The sequence below is a fragment of the Patagioenas fasciata genome, chromosome 19, assembly GCF_037038585.1.
Source record: "Patagioenas fasciata isolate bPatFas1 chromosome 19, bPatFas1.hap1, whole genome shotgun sequence".
In the NCBI taxonomy this organism is placed as follows: domain Eukaryota; kingdom Metazoa; phylum Chordata; class Aves; order Columbiformes; family Columbidae; genus Patagioenas; species Patagioenas fasciata.
In genome coordinates this window covers 7,248,773-7,267,484 of record NC_092538.1, presented here as the reverse complement: position 1 = coordinate 7,267,484, position 18,712 = coordinate 7,248,773, and the positions used below count along the sequence as shown (strand labels likewise).

The 18,712-nt window shown below is 50.4% G+C and overlaps 1 protein-coding gene across 3 annotated transcripts in view; it reads left to right on the top strand.

Moving 5' to 3' along the window:
* DTX2 (deltex E3 ubiquitin ligase 2) overlaps window positions 1–18,712 on the top strand; it is a 31,496-nt gene that overhangs the window by 11,511 nt on the left and 1,273 nt on the right. The window contains exons 4-8 of one of the 3 annotated variants that reach the window (XM_071816900.1): window positions 4,444–4,502; window positions 16,395–16,439; window positions 17,390–17,460; window positions 18,088–18,246; window positions 18,333–18,494. In XM_071816900.1, coding sequence (XP_071673001.1) covers window positions 4,444–4,502; window positions 16,395–16,439; window positions 17,390–17,460; window positions 18,088–18,246; window positions 18,333–18,494 — 496 coding nt within the window. Of the gene's footprint in view, window positions 1–4,443; window positions 4,503–10,135; window positions 10,268–16,394; window positions 16,440–17,389; window positions 17,461–18,087; window positions 18,247–18,332; window positions 18,495–18,712 lie in introns of all 3 variants that reach the window. The other 2 variants (XM_065853368.2, XM_065853370.2) reach the window with 2 other exon arrangements.

The following is an 18,712-nucleotide window of genomic DNA, read 5'->3' as shown; positions in this document are numbered from 1 at the left end:
AATATATGTGGGCAAGTTATTTTGCTTCTTGGTGCATTAGTTTCCTCCTGTGCATTAAACACAGTTAACAAATCCGGCACTGAAATCTGCAGATGGAATGTGCCACAGCAAGGGCCATGTCCTTCTCTCAGCGCCGTTACCCAGATCTGTGAAGCAGGGACCAACTTGCCCCAGCTCCCAGCCACCTCCTGGCATCGTCCTTCCCCCCGGTGGAAAAGCATCCATCCCTGCGGCAAGAGCTGCCCCACTCCCTGCGCTGTGCGGGATAATTACAGAGACGGGCACTCCTGAAGCACAGTAAGGAGTGCCCGGTTGTAATATGAGCAATTAAAGCTGCAGGAAGCAATCTGCCAGGGGATGTATTAATTAGTGCCCCAGGCAGGTAGATCCCCGCTGTGGCTCCACTGGCCTCTCTGGGCTTGTGTGGCTCTGGGTGCTGGTCTAGGTGGTGCCTACAAATAAAGCAAGCAGCTTGGGAGGTGAAATTTTGTTTAAAAGCATGGGGAATAGGGGCCTTGGGGACTGAAGAAGGATGTTTATAGTATCATGGTATTCCTTGGAAGGGTCTGGTGCTGTGTTCCCCAGATCTCCCATGGGGAGTGCCCGTGCTTTGTAGAACCAGGAGGTATAACCAAGGGACCAGAACCTGAGCAGGGCCTTTCACTTCTCCCTCCTCTTTGGCATCTTCCAGCTGCTTTGTCTGTAGGTGCAGCCATGAATTCCTTGGGTGGCAAGGAGGGGTTTGGCTCAGTTCTGGTTCCGCTTGAACCCATTGTGACTGGTTCCACGCTCATAGCCAGTGTGGTTCTGCTGCCAGGTACTCTTCCCAAGGAGCACCAGGGGAATCTCCTCTGGCTGATGCCAGGAGCAAAACCACAGGTCCACGTGGCTGTGTGCAGCACACCAAAAAGCCTTCCTTTAGAGAGATTCGGTCTGGGTTTTGGCATCATCTTGAGAAGAAAGGTAGGGGAGCAACTGCTGGATGGTCAGTAGTGTTGTGTATTCAGTTGGCCCTGGGAACGGGGTTAGATCTTTGTGTATATGCAGCTTAGGTGATGTTCAGCTCAAACTCATCCACCCAGTGTTTGAAGCGGCAGCATCATGGGCAGCACACTTCCTCTCCAGTCTTGTGCTTTGCTCTCTCACCCATGTTGCAGTATCTTGAAATTCTGGAGAAGCGACTGATTTTGTCATGCTGAAATACCAGTCCGCCCTGTCTGCCTCTTCTAGTGGATTTCTGTGCTCTCCTTAGGGAACCAAGGATGGCAGATCTGATCAGGATCTTCTTCCTGACTCTTAGAGGACAGGGTCTTACTTTGTGTCCCTTTCTTCACAACCCGGTGACCCCTGCTGCACTTGGTCACCTCTGTGTACAGAGCAGCAGGAGAGCAGGAGCTGCAGAGAACAGCAGGACAGAATTGCAGGACCCTGCTCCAGCCTGGCTCCAGCTCTGTCCCAGAAGCCAGCACCAGTACAGTGATCCTGGAGTAGCTCAAATCTGATCTGATGGACTAAATACGTCTGTTCTGCTGCTGGCAAACCTGCTTTCAAGACACAGCTCATCTTATACTGCAATAGCAATACTCTTCCTTGTTACCTCTTCATCTTCCTTCTCCAAATAAACCCACCTCAGACCCAGGGTAGGCTCCAAGTAGTGTTTCTGCACCCTTTTTGGCGTGGCAATACATCCTCCCACGTTCTACGGCTAAAAATCTACCCAGGCAGAGTTGTGGTAGAGCTGCCTCAAAGCAGCATGAGTTGCCCTTGATTTCACGAGTTCCAGCTCTGGGCTTTCTGTAGATGTAAAAGAAATCACTGTACAAGCACATCCTACAACGTTGTTAGCTGAGATGCTGCTAACAGAATGTGCCTGTGTTTAGCCTGTGTGAAATAAGAAGTGTTTGATTCCTCCATCATCACATCAGTTGGTATAAAGCCTCCCAGCAGTCAAAGCCAACACACTTTGCCTTTACACCAGGGGTGCAGCTGATCAGCAGCTGTTTCCTGGCTGATGGGCAGTGATCTATCTGCGGTGCACGCAGAGCTTCCAAAACTTGATTGCTTGCAAAATGCATCAATTGCTCATCCTTTTCCCTCTGCAAATCTCAAGGGCTCTTCTCACTGCATAGAAGCTCTAGTTCCTGGGTGACTTGGGCTTGAGCCTTGCAATGCAGAGTGAGGAATTTCTCTGCCGGTTGTCTCAAAGAGTTGTTACCAGTGGTCCCTCCCCAGAGCAACTCTGGGTTTGCTTTCTTCAGCCTCAGGTGTAATGACTCTGGGATCTCCTGGCTGCTTTTCTGGCAGAGCAGAAGGTTCCACTTTGTGATCTGTTGTATTTTTACCTTCCACGGGGAAGCGAAAGTACCCAAGGTGGCTGCTGTGCTTCATGATATGACGATGAAACCCAAGCTCTTCAGTATCACTCACCAGCAGGGTCACAGACCAGGCTGGAGGGGGTGCCAGGAGGAGACCTCACTGATTTTTGGGAGCAGGTCTCTCAAGTTCCTTGTCGTTATCTGGTCCTCAGATACCCTCCCTGTCTGTAGCTGAAGGGGAAGCAGCCCTGCTACTGCCCATCATCTGAAGAGCATCATATGCTGGAGCAGAATTGAAGCAAAGACATGAGACAGAGGAGGGAAATACCTGAGAAAGAGTTGTGACAAAGAGGCTGAATCAGGAAAGAAAAAAAAGTCATAAAATGACGTCACAGCATCTGATTCAAAGCCCTTTGAAATTGAGGGGAGGATTTCCACTGTGTTCAATGGGTTTGAATTGAGCTGTAGCAAGAACAGTCTGTTGCATCATTTGAAGACATTGCAAAATCAGGGGCAGCAGAGGGGAAAACACAGTCTTTGAAAGAGGCAGAAGGGAAACCTCTGCGGTCTGGAGAGATTTTTAAGGGTCTGGAAGAGCCAGTCTCGCTTGTCCAGGCTGTCAGCGCAGCGCCAAGCACTAGGTCCTGCCTGGGGGATTCTCCAGGGAGCTCAGCACACGTGTGGGAACCTATTTCAAACCGTGACAGGTAGGAGAAGAGGGAGGTGGGTGTGCGTCCCTGTCATCAGGGTGAAAGACATGTCACTCACACATCTGTTTGGCTCTGGTCTTTGTCGTGAAGAGGTGGACAAAGATTTTAGCAAGGCTGAAGAGGGTGACCTCTGTCCGTGATGCTGTTTTGGGCACAGTGACAGCTTTTGCATCCCAGCTGGAGGGAATTAGGTTTCCTCCCTAGAATAGCGGGTCGCATTTGGGCACTTGGCCGCCTTAGTCTGCTCTGTGAATGCCCAAGGAGCTGGCCAGGTTTGATGGAATTTGGGGTGTTTTGGGCAGTCCTTTGAGACAAAGTCCATGGGTGATATCTGTGCCAGCACGTTGGATTTCAAATGTTCCTGCTCTGCTTGTGTGCATCCAGCTTGCTTTCTCCTCTCGTGACCCCATCGTATTGCTGCTCACCAATTCCTTCCTAACCGCTGCCATCAGCTCATTGCATGACCCTGGCTGCCCCTGTGTCCCAAACGAGCTTGAGGTGCAGCTACCAGTGCTGGGTAACAATGCCAGAACAAGTAGGTTACAAATCCGAAAGGGATGCTTGGTGTCCAGATCCTCTTGTTTTCCAAAGGTGGGTGGGTGCCAAACTCAGTTCTAAGTCTCCTTCAGCCTTTCCTCCCTTGTTCCCACATCTTGCAGTAACCCTTGGGATGAACAGGTAGAGTCAAGGCTTGATTCTGTTCAACCCAGGGCTGCAGCTGTGTGTGCTCAAGTACTTGTCTTGCCCTTTCCCTGCCTCAGTTTCCCCATTGGGAAAGCAGCAGGGGCTGGTAATGCTTCCTTTGATCTGTACAGCTGCAACTTCTCCTAAGCATGGGGGTTCATGCTCTGGTGAGTTTGTTTCTCTGGCTAGAGACCAAGTCACCCGGAAAGTTTAAGATGAACTTTGCCGCATCTCGGTGGTTCCTGGCTGCGTGTTGGTGCCATGGACCTGCTGGTGCAACAGTCTGTTGTAACACAGCTCAGCTGCTCGTGGGAAGCTCTGTGGTGGAGCAGCAAGAGCAGGGATGCATCCCAGGATCAGAGGAGGCAGGATAACAACATGGTCCACCAGCAGGTCCCAGCAAGAGGGAAGGATGAGTCAGGCCCAGCAGCCAGCCAGGAAAAGATGGAACTAGAGACAGCTACCTACAACATAGATCTAAGGTCCACCTTGGAGATAAATAAACCTACTAGATAACTCTGGCAAGGACTGGGCTTCTTAAATGCAGCTGCTGGACCATTGGGCAGAGGGTGCTTGGGTGGGCATCCCAGGTGGGACTTGTTAGGGCAATTAATCCCTGTTAATATATCCAGGCCTTTGGCACTTAGGAGAAAATAGTGTGCTGCTGAATTGTCTGTTCTGTTAGTGATTGTCTGTGCTGTTGAACTGGTCCCTTTTTTCTTTTCTCTCTTTAGTGCCCCAAACCTGCCGGTCAAGATGCCCAAACCCAGCAAGGTGAACCAGGCACTGGCAGGTAAGGATCTTACTCTGTCCCCATGGTTACAGGAGCACGCACTTTACCTTTTACACTTACTTTCCTTTGTTAGTTTTTAGTAAGAGTCTAAAATGTTGCTGGCATTTAGATTTTAGGCCCAAAAATTTTTCAGAAAGGGCCAATTTGGGAGAGAATGGGATGGTCAAACCTTAGTAACTGTTTTTTTCTCATCAGTGCTGGTCCTGAGGCTCTCAAAATGAGTGGGTTTATTTGGGATTTGGGTATTCATCTTCTCCTGTATGTGTGGATGAGCAAGTAGCAGTGGGGAAGCACACAGATCAAGCTCAGTGTTTGCTGTTACTTGCTATTTCAAGTCAAGGGGAAAAAGTGGTGTAAGATGATTTTTTTAATCTGTTTTTTAAAGTGATTTTTTTAATGTGGTTTTATTATAAAAGCTCAGGTGGTCTTTAGCTTAAAAAATGATTGTGGTGCTTTGTCATGGGGAAAGGAGGAGACAGAAGTTGAATCAGACATTGTCTCCTGTGGCAGCAGGATACAGGCTTGCTTGTTATCATCTAGACCTGTGAATACAAAACCAAATATACCCAAGGAGTGTGTCTGGGAGGGATGAAAGTGCCAATTTTCAATGCTCCTTTTCAGAGTAAATTTGCCTGTGAAACATGAAATGCTGTTGCCTTGAAAATGACAACGCGTGCGTGCAGCTTTCAGTGGCAGCGTTTCCATGCCAAAAACCATCAGCACATTTGCTCTGGTTTGTCTCAGCCAGCACCAAACCACAGGCCCTGGTGTGGTGGTACCTGGGGAGATGGGAGTTCTGCCGAGGGCAGGTGTCCTCTCCATACCAACACCGACTCCAAACTGTGTCATAACGTGGTAACCTAGGGGCAGAGAAGTGGAAAAGACCTGGTGTATGATATTTTCTGAGGTTTTCTGTACCTATTTCAGGCATTACAGAATATCTGTTAACCCTCTCCTTCCTCTGGCTCTTGTCCATGCATGGTCTGTTGAGGTTAGTAGCTTCTTGGACACCAAACTTTGCTCCTGAGCATCTACAGACAGTTGTGTTCTTGCTTTTAAAGACAATGGTTACCACCTCATCCCAGGAAAGGTGATGCTGTTTGGTCTCCTCTTGTGTATCAGACCTTACCCTTCCCAAAATTGATCCCCAGGATTTATGTTTCTGGTTGTGTACTGTTAGGACCTTTGTGTAAACCGTGCCTTGCATGTCTCTATAGCCAAACTTTTTTTAAAAAAAACCTAATACTGGCTGTCCTCTGCCAGTGAGCAGCCCATCTATCTGCACATTAGCAAATCGATCTTTGTGGAAATGGGGTATAAAGTCAAGCTCAGACCTCACCTAGGTGGGTGACCTCAGTAGAACAACTCCCTTTACTTATAAAATCTCTGAATTTCGTCCCCTGGCTATTAGCACTGTCTGTGTAATTAGGTACTTAATCACATGAAGGTAAATACAGCAAAGAACTGAAGAGCCCTGGTGAATCCAGGCTGTGTTAATGCTGATCTCATCCTACATGTGTAAGTCATCCCTGGTTAGTCTGGAAGAGGTGAATTCACATGCTCTATTTATACCTTGTAGTGCAACGCTTAGATATAAAAGGCTGCAGGAGAGCTCAGTAGAATTAAGCTGTTTACCACCATTTAATAAACTAAAATGGTTACATTTTTAATTGGTATCTCTGTTGTTGGAGATTGAGGGTTCAAAAGAGGGAATAATTATTCATTTCTAAAAGCTTTAGCTCTGCACAAGGCAGCTAGCGAGAAGCATACAGAGTTGTATGGGCTGGGCTGAGCATGGTCTGTGCAGAAGCAATTCCCCGGGCAAGTGTCTTCATCTGATCCGGGTCTTGGTAGGACACGGCTCTGATGGGCGCTGTGCTGCCTTGTGACAAGTGTGACGAGCCTCAGAGGTGCAAGGGGGCAGAAGAATCTGAATTCGAGTCCTTAAAAGTTGTATTGAAAGGTTAATAGGCTGCGTCTTTCGGGAGATCTTCCCCTCTGTGCTCTGCTCTTCTGTTTTTAGGACCTCTTCTGGGAAGTGGTATTTTGTTCATATTTAAGGTGCATGTGGAAACTTGTCTTTTAAGGTTTTTCTTTCCCCCTGAGTATTTGGTTAGTGCAGTGAAATACCACAACAGAGGCCTGAGCAAAATGTTGAACCGCGGCGTTGGTGTTTAAGGTTCAACTGGACTAACATCTCTTGGGAATAAAGGAGTTTAGGTGCTGTGCCTCAGGGCTGGGGAGGAATAGGTGGTTATGTGAAGGCCATTTTAGTGCTTTTTTTAAGAAGAAGGCTGGAAATGAGCTTTTTGTTAGATGAAACCAAGTGTTTTTCATTTGCACGATTCCTAGAGCTGGGGTGGTTGGGAACACACTAACCATGATAATTTTGCTGGCGGCTATAATTATACAGATGAGCAGTGTTTTTTCTGAGGTCTCATGTTATTTGAAGGCAATTTCTGCCCTTTCCCCTCTACCTGCCGAAGTCCAGGACTGGAACCAATCCCAGTCTAAACTCTGTGCAAATCCAGAGCAGTACCGGAGCGGAATGTTGGGCTGGGTTTGTGAAGGAAGCGTGTGGTTGGCACTCATTACATTATGTAGGGTGTTTTTCCCGTGCTCAGCTTTTGCACAGGATGTTATGAAAGTCCTTTATTTGCATGGCAGGCTGAGAAAAGCTGGTGGATGTTGTCATAGCTCTAGTGAAAATTACTTTACCCCAAGGAGTCAGTAATATTATACTTTTAGCTAAATAGATGCTTTGAGCAAGAGAGAAGAGGCAATTCTCATGGAAAGCTGTGAACATATTAATATTATTCCAGCTCGTGGGTTGACTGGGGAGCAGCAGGAACACAGGAGCATCCAAAAGCAGTTTTGGTCTGGGCAAGCTTATCTTGTTGCAGCTTGGCCCTTCCATCTTCAGGTGAGAATTTGCCCAGGGTCACATTTGCTCCTGACGTAACTCCACAGATATCTGACGAGTTCTGGATGGAAACAGCTGTGTCCGTGGGTCAGAATTGCTCTGCAGATGTGCTGTGTGTCTCTGTGGTTTTTGACACTTTTTGTGAACGCATACTCCCACACAAGGCTTGGATCAGAGGAGATCCCTCACTGGGGACTTGTCACTAAACTTGTGGGAGGATTGTTAGATGCTGAGATTTCTAGTATTGTATTAGAGCTGTAGAGGAGGTATCGCTGCTGGGGTTCGAGATGAGCCAGAAGAGCAGCGCAACACCAGAACAGCTCCTTTTTGAATGCTCTCTTGATTTGAATCTGCAGAAGGTGATTCTTTGTGTGTCTCTCCAAAGGCAGCAGAAGGTAAAAGTGGAAAATTACGTTTTTTTTGGATGGTTTAAGATTGTCCGTGGGAGAACATTTGGTTGGGGGTAGTTGTCCTGGTTCCATGGTTGCCCTGTGCTGTATGTCTGTGTGGAGTTGTAGATGCATTTGCAGCTCATAAAACCAAAGAGAGAAGGTTCCTGGAATAAACGTTTATTTTCTTTGCGATGATTCATGATGCTGGCAGGCAGTTTTGGACGTGTTGTTCCAGGTATGGGGGGGAGCTGTGTTAGAGGGTAACTGAACTCAGCTGAGGTTTTGTGGTCTTTGCTGCGTCTGAATTTTTGAAGCAACGTTTTGTCCTCTGACTTTAAGAGTCTGAAGCTGGTTGCTCAGACTCTGTTATGTTCTTTTTATTTTAAATGGGCTCTGCATTTTAATGTTAGCAAGACAGTATTGATCTCTTAAGAAGAAAGCATTAATTTTGCATTTGCCTATCAGTCAGCTGTGCGTAGGTGGTGATAATCCCCGTTAGTCTTTGGACTTGCTTTTCAAATGTCAGTTTGCAATCAGTGTGATCGCGTCGCTTAGAAGCAGGTTTTTTTGGAGATGACTTTACAGTTTCCTTTTCTGCACCATTTCTGGGGAACTGCTTTTTGCAACCTCGGTGGGTCTGGGCTGTCTGAGACATCAGATCTACATTGACCGTGGTGCTACCTGGTGAGAGTGATGCAGGGCAGCCTGGTTTGCTGTTACCCGCTTCCATCTGGAAGCGTGCGGTTTCACCACAAATCAGGCAGCATGGTCTTCTGGCCAGACCAGCTCTACCAAAGGTAACCCTGGGGAAAATACTTCATCCATCTGTACCCATTTACCCGTCTTGTGAAACCCCTTCTGTCTGCCTTTGGTCCTTAGGTGAGAAAGTCTTAGTAAGAGCATCCAACTTTCTGTATCCAGAAAGGACTTGAACAGGTTCTGGAATATTTATTGTTCTTGCACCTTAAGGAGGTGTAAAACACAATCAGTGCTGCATAGGGTTAATTCTGCTTGTCGGGCACTGACACAGGGTTTGTGCAGGGGATTTCTAGTCACAAGGTGCAGGTACTTGACTTGTTGCATGTTTGAGGCAGAAAATAGTCATCGCTTGCACGCAAAGCTGGTTGATGCTTCCCATCATAACTTGATTTTTCAGTCACATGTGGGCAAGTTACCTCCTTTCTGTCCCGAACAAACGTGCTCTTCTATCTTCTTTTCCCAACCTGACTGAATAGAGGCCTGAAAAAAGAAAATCCTTGGAAATCTCTGCTTTGGCCATGAACCACTGTGCAGGATACGGCAAGAATTTCCATAGTGTTAGGATGTGGGTTTGCATGGTCTACTGTAAGAGGTAAATTTTGGGGCAATGTTGGCTTTTAGGTTGTCTGCTGTCGGTCTGCACCCATGAGCTTTTTTTTCCCCAGTTTTGGCGATGGCCGTGGCAGGTGGGGAAGTCACTTCTTGGGAAAGCAAAGGCAGGTGTTGTCTCAAATAGAAGTTTAACAGCAATACGCTGCCTTAGGAATGTTATGACTTGTAACCGGCCTGTATTTCATGGGCAAACATCGTATTAGATCAGCATGATCAGTCCTGTAGCTCTGTGTGTGCCAATTTTACCTTCAGGGAACGGTTGTCCTTTTGAATGATTCATGAGCTTGAGCAAACTGCATCCCATGAATACAGCTGGCTGGGGGGGCAGGGTGAGAACGGTATTTTAGCTGGGGGTGGTAAGAAAAGCTGGGGTGCCAAGGAGGGGATGGTGGGGGTGAGTGGGGCGCTACCGCCATGGGGCTCCTCTGGTGGGGGATTGAGTAGAGCAGCTCCAGTTTGTGGTCAGTTCTGCACTTGGACACAGTCTGTGGGCAGTTAAGCTGCTCTCTGGGGATCAATTTGGTGCGATGCCTTTGAAATACATAATTTTAGGGGGGGCAGTAGCTGAGTGGGATGTTTAGGAATTGCTTTCAGGGCTCCAAGAGCTGGAGGACTTTGAACCACAGCGGGTGCAAAGTGCCCTAAAGGCAAGACGAAGAGGAAGGTCCTGTTCCCACACTGGCTCAGGGGGTCACAGCCGAGATTTGTACCTGTATTTCCCTGCTTTAATTTGTTTCTTGGACTCCCTTCTTGGAAAGCCTCTGGATCCTGGCCTTGTGCTGACTGCAACCCCATTGCCTCTTGGATGTTTTATTTCTTCTGAATCAAGGGTTTGGGTTTTGTTTTATTTTATCTTTTTAAAAATTTTTCTTTGAAAGGTTTTTTTTTTTAATGAATATGTTTCCCCATTGTTTCCTTCCTGCATGTCGATCTCGTACCCGCTGTAGGCATGACGGCTATTCTGATGTCAGCCGCTGGACTCCCCGTGCACCTCACCTGTGTGCCGCAAGCTGCCAGCACCCATAAAGCCACTAAAAAACACAGCTCAGTTAAGGAGGGGAGGAAAGTGTCCAAGAAAGGTAGTTCCTGCTCAAACTCTGATATTTGCTTCCATCTCCTTCTCTTTATCTCTTTGCGATTGTTCTGCCTCTTTCTCTCTTGTCTCTCCCCACCACCCTCTTGGCTCTTCTGGTTTGACTGATGATGTTTGTCCCACCAAGGGGAGAAGCCGGGCACATCTCCTGGCCTGCATGGTCCCTGACAGGCTGTAGAATATGATGGTAAAATAGAACCTGTCCTGTGGTAGCTCTGCTCGTTTCCATCGAGCTGGAACAGCCCAGTTGTTCTCTGTGCATGTCAGAGACTTATTCAGCCTCCCACATGGTCCCTCTACACTCTCTTGGGCACCCACCTACCAGGGCCTGCTCTGATGCATTGGTGGGACAAGTCTGGGTGCTGAGGGACCATCAAGGAGAGCATTTAATCCATACACTCTCTCAAGAGAAGGTTTTCTTGTGAGCCGTGCTTGTCATCGTTGAGTCATGGAGTGAGAAGGATCTTCCAGACAAGCAGGCCCCTGAATCATAATAGAGCTTTCAGGGTCAAAGTGTAGAGGATTTGTTCTCTCTGTCTGGAGTGTAAGGAGCTGAGCCACCTCCAAGGCAGGGCCTTCATTTCTCCTCTTTGTGTCTCACTGGATATCCCTCACCCTTGCAGAGCTGGTGGGCTCCCAGTTTAGAGCCTGGGTCCCACCTGTGTGGGGATAGGTGGGAATCCAGGCTGGTGTAGCTGTGGAGGTTGTTCATCAACCCCAGCACAGATGTCCTGGTGTGTTCAACCACCACCAAACCTAAGATACGTGAGCTGGGACTGGAAGTGAGTGGTTGTTTGACATGAGGATGCTAGTGTTTAAGAAGGAGGGAAGAGCCCTGAGGTCGAGGGGAAGAGGTATCTGGCGGTCTTGAAGTTTGTTGGTACCAGTGTCTCTATTCTCAAAGTCTGTGCATGCAGTGAAGAGGCTTGATGGGGAAGTGAGGTCCAAACCTGGCTGAAGGAGACAGGAAGGGTGGTAGAAGGAAAGTATAAATTAAACGTGGAGGAGGCATCTTGTGGAAATGCATTATGAGAGGAGGAGATGTGAACGAGAGAGAGCAAATGTGGAGTAGGATGTGTGATGGAGGGGGAGGAGAAAACAGGGGGTGGTGGAAAAAGCAGTGATGAACAGGAGGAGCAATGGAAAATGGGAGGTGAAGGACAGGAGCAGAGTGGAGGTGGGTGGCAGAGGGCCTGGATGAGGATATTGATCCGGAGCCAGCTGATGAGGTGCTGGGGTGACACTGGCACCTGGTGCAGCATCCGTGCGACCCTCTGTGGCTAAGGGTGCAGGCTGAGTGCTGGGGACACCCTGGAAATGGGACTGCAGAGCAACTGGGAGCAGCTCTTGTCACTGGAGGAGCCTGAAAAACAGAGCCAGGCCTGCCACTGGTGTTGGTCACCTGCTGCTGGTTAGTGACACAAAACTGGGTGTATTTAGGGCAAAGTGTGGCCTCCCGTGCGTAGCTCTGCTCCTCTGCAGTCCCCCACGCTGCAGCACCACTGGCTGCTCCTCAGTGGGGTCTCTTGGTAGCAGCACATTTGCAGCATCCAGATCCCCCCCAGCATGGAGGAGATTCAGGTGCAGGTGTCCAGGATGCTTGCAAGAGTGTGATGCTAATAGGAGAATATGTCTTGTAACTTCTGAGCAGGGTGGGGAGAGCAACAATGCAGAGTGTGAAGTGGGGCAGGTGGGGAGGATGGGACGTGGACTAGGGGTGCTGGGGGTGTCTGAGCAGCCAGCTCAGCCCAGGGCTGTGCGCACTGCCAGGCCTGGGGACCTACCTGATGCCACCTCCCTGCCAGCCCACCATTGCCACCTGCTGGGCCTGGACACCTCCAACCCAGGGAGGGGACACCAGCCTGAGGGGTGGGACAGGGGCACTGAGCAGCTCCTTCTCCCTTCTGCTACAAGATTTGTCCTGGATGTCCTTGTGCTGCTCGGGATGTGCTGCAGAGGAGATGCTTTGCCGGTTCTGTTGTTCCCAACGCTGAGCTGTGGGAAAGGGTGCCTTTCTCTGGTTTAGAAAATGAGATTCCCCTTTGCTGGGGCAGGACAGCTAGTCCTGCAGAGTGCATGACTCCGGGATTAAGAGAGGGCTCAGTCCCTTTTAGGAATAAGCTGCATGTATACAACACCCTCCCAGCTTAGAATGCTGTTCTGCAGTGGCAGTCGTGATCCTGACTTTCAGCCAGACTGTTCTTTATGCCTTTATAGACCCTGCAGCTGCCAACAGGCAGAGATGGGCCTGTTTTGTGCCCTGAATTTCTGCATCGTGTGCCCTTTCCCTTCCCACACCCCTCCAGGTTTTTCCATCACAGTTCTAGGAAGAACTGTGAGCCCAGGAGGCCACCAGTGAGCTGCCTACACCAAACTGGTGCCGAAATAGCTGGTGGTGGGTGCAGTGTACCCCTGCTTGCTCCTTCCTGCCCCTGCAAACACTGGCCGCGGGCAGGCTGAGGCAGTGTTGGTGGAATTGCAGCCAGCATGGTGACTAGCTGGGTTATATTAAACAAAGGCACTAATTAGTCGGGACTCATTAACGTTGTTGCTGTTCTGGTAGTGATGTCTGTGGTGCAGATCAGTATCCAGTTTTCCCCTGGCTTGGAGGTTTCCCTGCGTGTGTTCTCTGGGGTGGGCAGTCATGTGCAGAATGCTGTGGTCATGGAGATGAGGATGCTTTTCCTGCCCTGCTGAGCAGGATGGGGTCTGGCTGGATGGGAGGTGTAATCCCAGCCAACTTTGACTGCTCCCGTATGTCCTGTCCATCTGCAGACCCATGGGATGGGTGGGACTGGGGAGCCCAGTGGAAGTGGGGGTGCTCTCTGTTCCCATGAGAAACCGCTGCTGAAGGAGACAGGCTGTAATAACTGGAATGCTCTTTAATGCTAAATGTGAAGAAACCTGTTTTTAACACCAAATCTCCTCTCACCTTCCCAATCTCTGGACAGCCCTCTTGGGGACTGAGGACAGGAGGTCCAACCTTTGCAGGTCCAGAGGTGACGAGACATGGGTGTCCATAGCAATAACTAGAAACAACCTGTGTCTGGTATGCATAGGGTATCAAAAAAAGAGTCTGCTGCGAACCATATGGCTCATTTTGGGGTACAGAAGGAGGCATGTTACTGCTGCAAGGATTTGAAACACATCTGTCAGATGTTGCCCGTGGAAAGCCCTTGCTTCAGCAGGCAACTTATTATGTACAGGGAGGAAGGGGAAGCATTAAAAAAAATCGTTATTCCTCTCTTTGTAAATGAAAGAATGGTAAACATTCCTTCACATCCCAGCTAAATCAATAGCACAGCATTAGGCCAGACGGTGATAAAAAGCATCAGTCGATTCTGTTGTTGCATTTTCAATTCACTATTGAATCCTGAAAACTGTTGGATCATCAAACCAGGCTTTGATCCCAAGGGATGGCTAGAACAAAGATTTGGAGGCAAACACTTTTATGGAGCAAATGGTCCAGTAAGGAAGCGATTAATGTGCTGGAGCATATGTGGCTGGTGGCGGGTGCTGTGTCTCCCAGCTGCCTTCCAGCTGTGGTCTGGCCTGCCAGATGTGCTGCTCTGCCCGCAGAAGAGCCTCCCTTCAGAGACAAGGAAGGCTGTGTGGGCTTCGCTACCATTGCTGAAACCAAGTTCTGCGCATCAGAAGGCTTCCTTGGGACTGGACAATGAAGCACTTGCAGCTGGGGACAGATTTGCTAAAGTGTCTGGGCTCCCCAGACAGCCTTGGTGGATCTAAATGCATCAGAGCGTTATCACAGCAAAGTGACAGGAACAGACCAGAGATGCCACAATGCAAACCTGTCAGGTCTGGGTTTCCCAAGGATGGCTGAGAACTGCATCGCCCTTTCCTGCCTGATTGTCCCCAGCTCCAGCCCAATGCCAACTGCTGAGGTGGTGTAATGCCGTTTGCTTTGCCTGAAATCCATGCTGTACCCCACAGACCCTGTGAGAGCTTTCTCATTCTCACTCTTATCCAGCTCTGCACTGGGATTTTTGTCTCCCTTCATTGATTTGATTCAAATGAGCCTGGCCAGTTCTTGGGCAAGTCGTCTCTTTGTTCCTCTGAGCTGCTACAAAGGAAAGTCAACAGCAAGGGAAATGAAAGAGCGTCCTCTGCTGTCATAAACAAGGCAAATAGTTCTAAAGCTGCTCAGATCTGCAGTGCAGGTGGGAGCAGGTGAGCTGGGATGTTCTGCCAAGTCCTGGGCAGGTGGTGCTGCTGGTGTAACACACCTTCTCGCTTCCCTCTTTTGTCTTCACCACCTTGTCTGCGCATCTTTTTGGCATTGCTTTCTCCAGCCCGTAGCCAGAGGAGACAAGAAGGAGGGTCACTTCAGAAAGAGCCACCTGGAAAACACGGTCTAGAAGGATTTGGTGCTCAGCCTGGCAGGCAGCACGGGATCCTCAGGAATGAGAACGTGGTGGCCATCACAATCGGATACTCGTGGAAGTAGATGGAGTCACGGCGGGTAACGGCAAGTCCTGCTCACACGGGGTTCTCCAAAACCTGCAGAGCAGAAGAAGCTGAAGCCTCTCTCTCCTGTGTGACCGCAAAGGTCTTTGGTGGTTGCAAACCAGAGCCTGCTTCCAACTGTCCTGCATGGGAAGTGCCAGGCTGGAGCAGGGACATCGTGGAGCACACAGCCAGCAGACCTTCGGGCACAGTGAGCACTGAGCTGAGACAGTTCAGACCCATCGCATGCCCTCGCAGCTCTGTGCTGGCGGCAGATCGTGATCCGCTGCGTACGAGCAAGGTCCCAGCTGAGGATTCCCGGAGCTGTTTTTCACCTCTGGAAAAGGCAAGGAGCTGCATCCCCTGCGGGGTCTGCTGATGAGCCCCTGGAACAGCTCCTGAGCTCTTGGCCTGGGAGCTGGAAGGCTGGGGCTTGCCCAGGCTCCTGTTTCTCCTGCTCCTCTTGTGGCAGTTCTTGGAAATGCTTTTCCAGGGGATTTTGACACGCCCCTGATGTGGGAAGTGCCTGCCTTCATGTTGCTCTTTGGCCTAATGCTTATTTTATCCTGTTACCTTCCTGGTTAATGGTCTACAGAGGGTGATCCTCACAGCCCTGCTCTGCCTGAGATGTTGGGCATCTCTCCTCCTGCCCACACTGGCACTCGGAGGGAGCATCACTGGTCTGTGTGCTCAGTTTACCCCTTCTTCCTGCTACCAGAAATCATGTGTTTCAGGATGGCCAGGAGTCCCCTTCTGAAAATAACTCATCTTAATGACTGTGTCTTCAGTCAGAGTCCAGCTCCCAGTTCAGGGATCTCCTCCCTGTCCAGGTGCCCCCATAGCCCAAGCAGCCCGCGGAGCTGGTGTTTGCAGGAACAAGTGGCTCCTGTGTGGTACATGGCCTGTGCCATCCAGGCCTTTGCCTGTTCAACAACACCTTTGGTGTGTGAGCAGTCCTTCCCTTCCACTTCACCACGTTTGCCTCTCCTGTGACAAGTGGTTCTCCACAAAATAGCACCAGCCACTTCATCCTGATGACAGAAACTGTGTTTTGGGGCAGCAGAACAGTTCGGTGCTACCTCCAGTGTGACTGTCTCTTGATGCGCAGCTTTCTCAACCACAGAGCTAACACTTGTGAACCCTTCATCTTCCTGGAAGGCACCGAAGTGGATGGGGAGAGCCGAAGATGCGCTGTGCAGGTGCCCCCATTGCTCTGATGCACAGGTGTTGCACGTGGCGATGCCCTGTGTCCACCCGGGTGTGTGGAGTTTGGAGCAGCAATACTTTGTGCTGAAATACAGCTGATGTCCTACAATGGCTCAGAAATGAGCTCAGGAGTGGAGCTCTTTGGAGTACAACTCCCTTGCGAGGCCCTGGGGTGTTTGGCATGGATGCTTGTGGCCTCTCCAGCCGTTGGTGGTGTTTTCCTTGCTCCCTGAACCACTGGCAGCTTGGCTGGCCAGGATGGAGGAGGACAGAGAAGGAAGAGCTACAGCTTCACTGGCCTGTTCACCACAGCACTGCTTTACCCCAAAAAGTAGATTCAGGAAGGAAAGGTGTGGTTTCCTCTAAGCCAAGTGACAGGTCGGTCTTTTGCCTCCTGACAGGTGGGGTCATAATGTCACTTGTGCAAATGTTTCCTTTCCTAGGCTGGTGGAAGAGCCTGGCAGCCTCGGTGACGGGCCTGATGACTGGTAAGGAGCTCATCTCCTCTACCCCGGGGCTGGGCGCCCTGCAGACACATACGATGCTCGTGGGCTTAAGCCAAGCCTTGCTGGGCTGGGAGTTATGGTTACTGCTGATGCTGCGGGCAGTAACTTGCTTCAGATGTTGTGTGATGTTTGTTGCTTTGTGCCGTGACACCTCTGAGGGGACCAGGCTGCCGGTGGGCTGCTGGGGTGCCCGTGCCTGGGTGGATGGGGAGCAGGGACTATATTTAGAAAAATGCAAAAATATCACTGTCGTGTGCTGCAAATAACGTGTACCTGTTAGAGAGCTGGTTTGTTTTGTGTACCCTGTGACTTGTGTTGTGTCTTGCTGGATTTGAGTATGCGGAAGCTCAGGAGAAAGGCTGCTGTTTCATACTAGGGATGTGAGGCTCGTGCTGCCGTACTTGAAATGGGGCCTGAGGCTTCATGCATTGCTGGGACTCCTGGTCAGGTGCCAGCTGGGGCAAAGGGGGAATGCCTCTTCTCCTTTGGCAACACAGAAGATGTAATCCTCTATCCCACTGAGGCCATAGCATCCTTGGGTTGGTTTGATCCTGGTTGGCCTCTGGTCTGCACAAAGTCCAGCTGGGACCTGGCTGGTGTCAATGGGGTATGTGGGGAGGACAGGAGCACAGCAGGTACAGGCAGAGCCCTGGGTGCACAGCACAGGGCACCCACATCTACCAGGGGGTTTTCCCATCTGCAGTGTTCACGGTGCTCCTGGCAGCCATTTCTGACAGCAAAGCCTCTGAAGGGCTTGTAGGGACAAGTTGGAGCAGCCTCTTCTCCCCCTCTAACCCTGCCCTGTCTCCTTGGCGTCCTGGCCAGCGACTTGCTTGTCTCCCTTCTCTCCGGCTCACCTGCACGTGTCCATCGTGTCTCGCAGCATGTCTGATTCCTTCTCCTCTCTTTGTCTCGCCTCTCTCCTTGTGCAGCGACGCCAACCGAGCCCGAAGCCGTGGTGAGGAAGTACCTGGAAGAGGTGAAGGGCTCTCTTGCCGATGAGGTGAGAGGACAGTGACGTGACTCCAGATTGCCCGGTGGCGTCTTCACTGGGTGCTGTGACAACCATGGCGATGCCTGAGGACCACCCCTCCTTGGGCATCCCATCTGGTCGATAGTCCTGCTTGCAGTGGCACTGCTGACGCTAGATGGAGAGGCCTCAGTGCTGCCTGAAGCCCACACGCGGTAACTGGTGACTTGTCCTCGTCAGCAGACTGATGGAGAAGGCATGGTGTGGGTTGTGTAGCTAATCCTGGCAGTGCCTCCTCATTTCCCTTGGAGCTGGCTGCAGGGCCTGGGCTGGGGCAGGGAGTTTGGCTTCAGCCTTTTCTCTGTGCCCAGAGATGTCAAAACTACAGAGATGAAAACTCTGCACTGTAGAGGAACAGGACATAACCCCACTCGATTGCCACTCATCCCTTCTGACGGATGGCAGGTCTCCTCCTGTGTTGTGGAGGTGATACCAGCCAGATAATGAAACCTGACTGTGCCCTTAAACCACAAAGGGAAAGATCAAAGTTGAAGGCAAATCTTGCAGAAGCATCTCTTTGCTTCCTTGGTGGGTCAGTCATTACGATCAGCTTGTGCTTGCAGTACATGGTGGTTTTCTCCTTTCTGTCTTGGCCTCTAGGACTGCATCATCTGCATGGAGAAGCTGTCCTACCCCTCAGGTTATGGTGACGTGTGCGAGTGCAGCACTATCAAACCGGAGGCGGTGGGTCGGCTGAGGAGCTGCCAGCACCCCTTCCACATGCTCTGCGTGCTGGCCATGTACTCCAATGGGAACAAGGTACCGAGCTGGCCCGTCCCCACCAGGTCCCCTGTGCCCGGTGACTCATCTGTGGAGCTCTGACGTCTGCTCCTCTCTCCCTGCAGGACGGGAGTTTGCAGTGCCCCTCCTGTAAAACTATCTACGGAGAGAAAACCGGTACTCAGCCCAAAGGGAAGATGGAGGTCTCCACGTTCCCCCAGTCCCTCCCTGGCCACAAAGACTGCGGGACAATCGAGATTGTCTATCACATCAGCAGAGGCATCCAGGTGAGCACACAGCACGCTCGCAGGAGCGGCTGCTGCCAGGTAGCACAAGCCGGGAGAGCCTCGCAGAGAAGTCCTGGTATCTGGTACAACACCTGCTGGCAAGCCCACTGCTGAGCAGAGCCATGCTCCCAGCTCATCTGTCTTCCTTAATGATTTTCCACCCATGTTTACTCTCTGCCTTGCTCTCTTCTGTTGCCCTGAGCAGCTCGTCTGTGGTG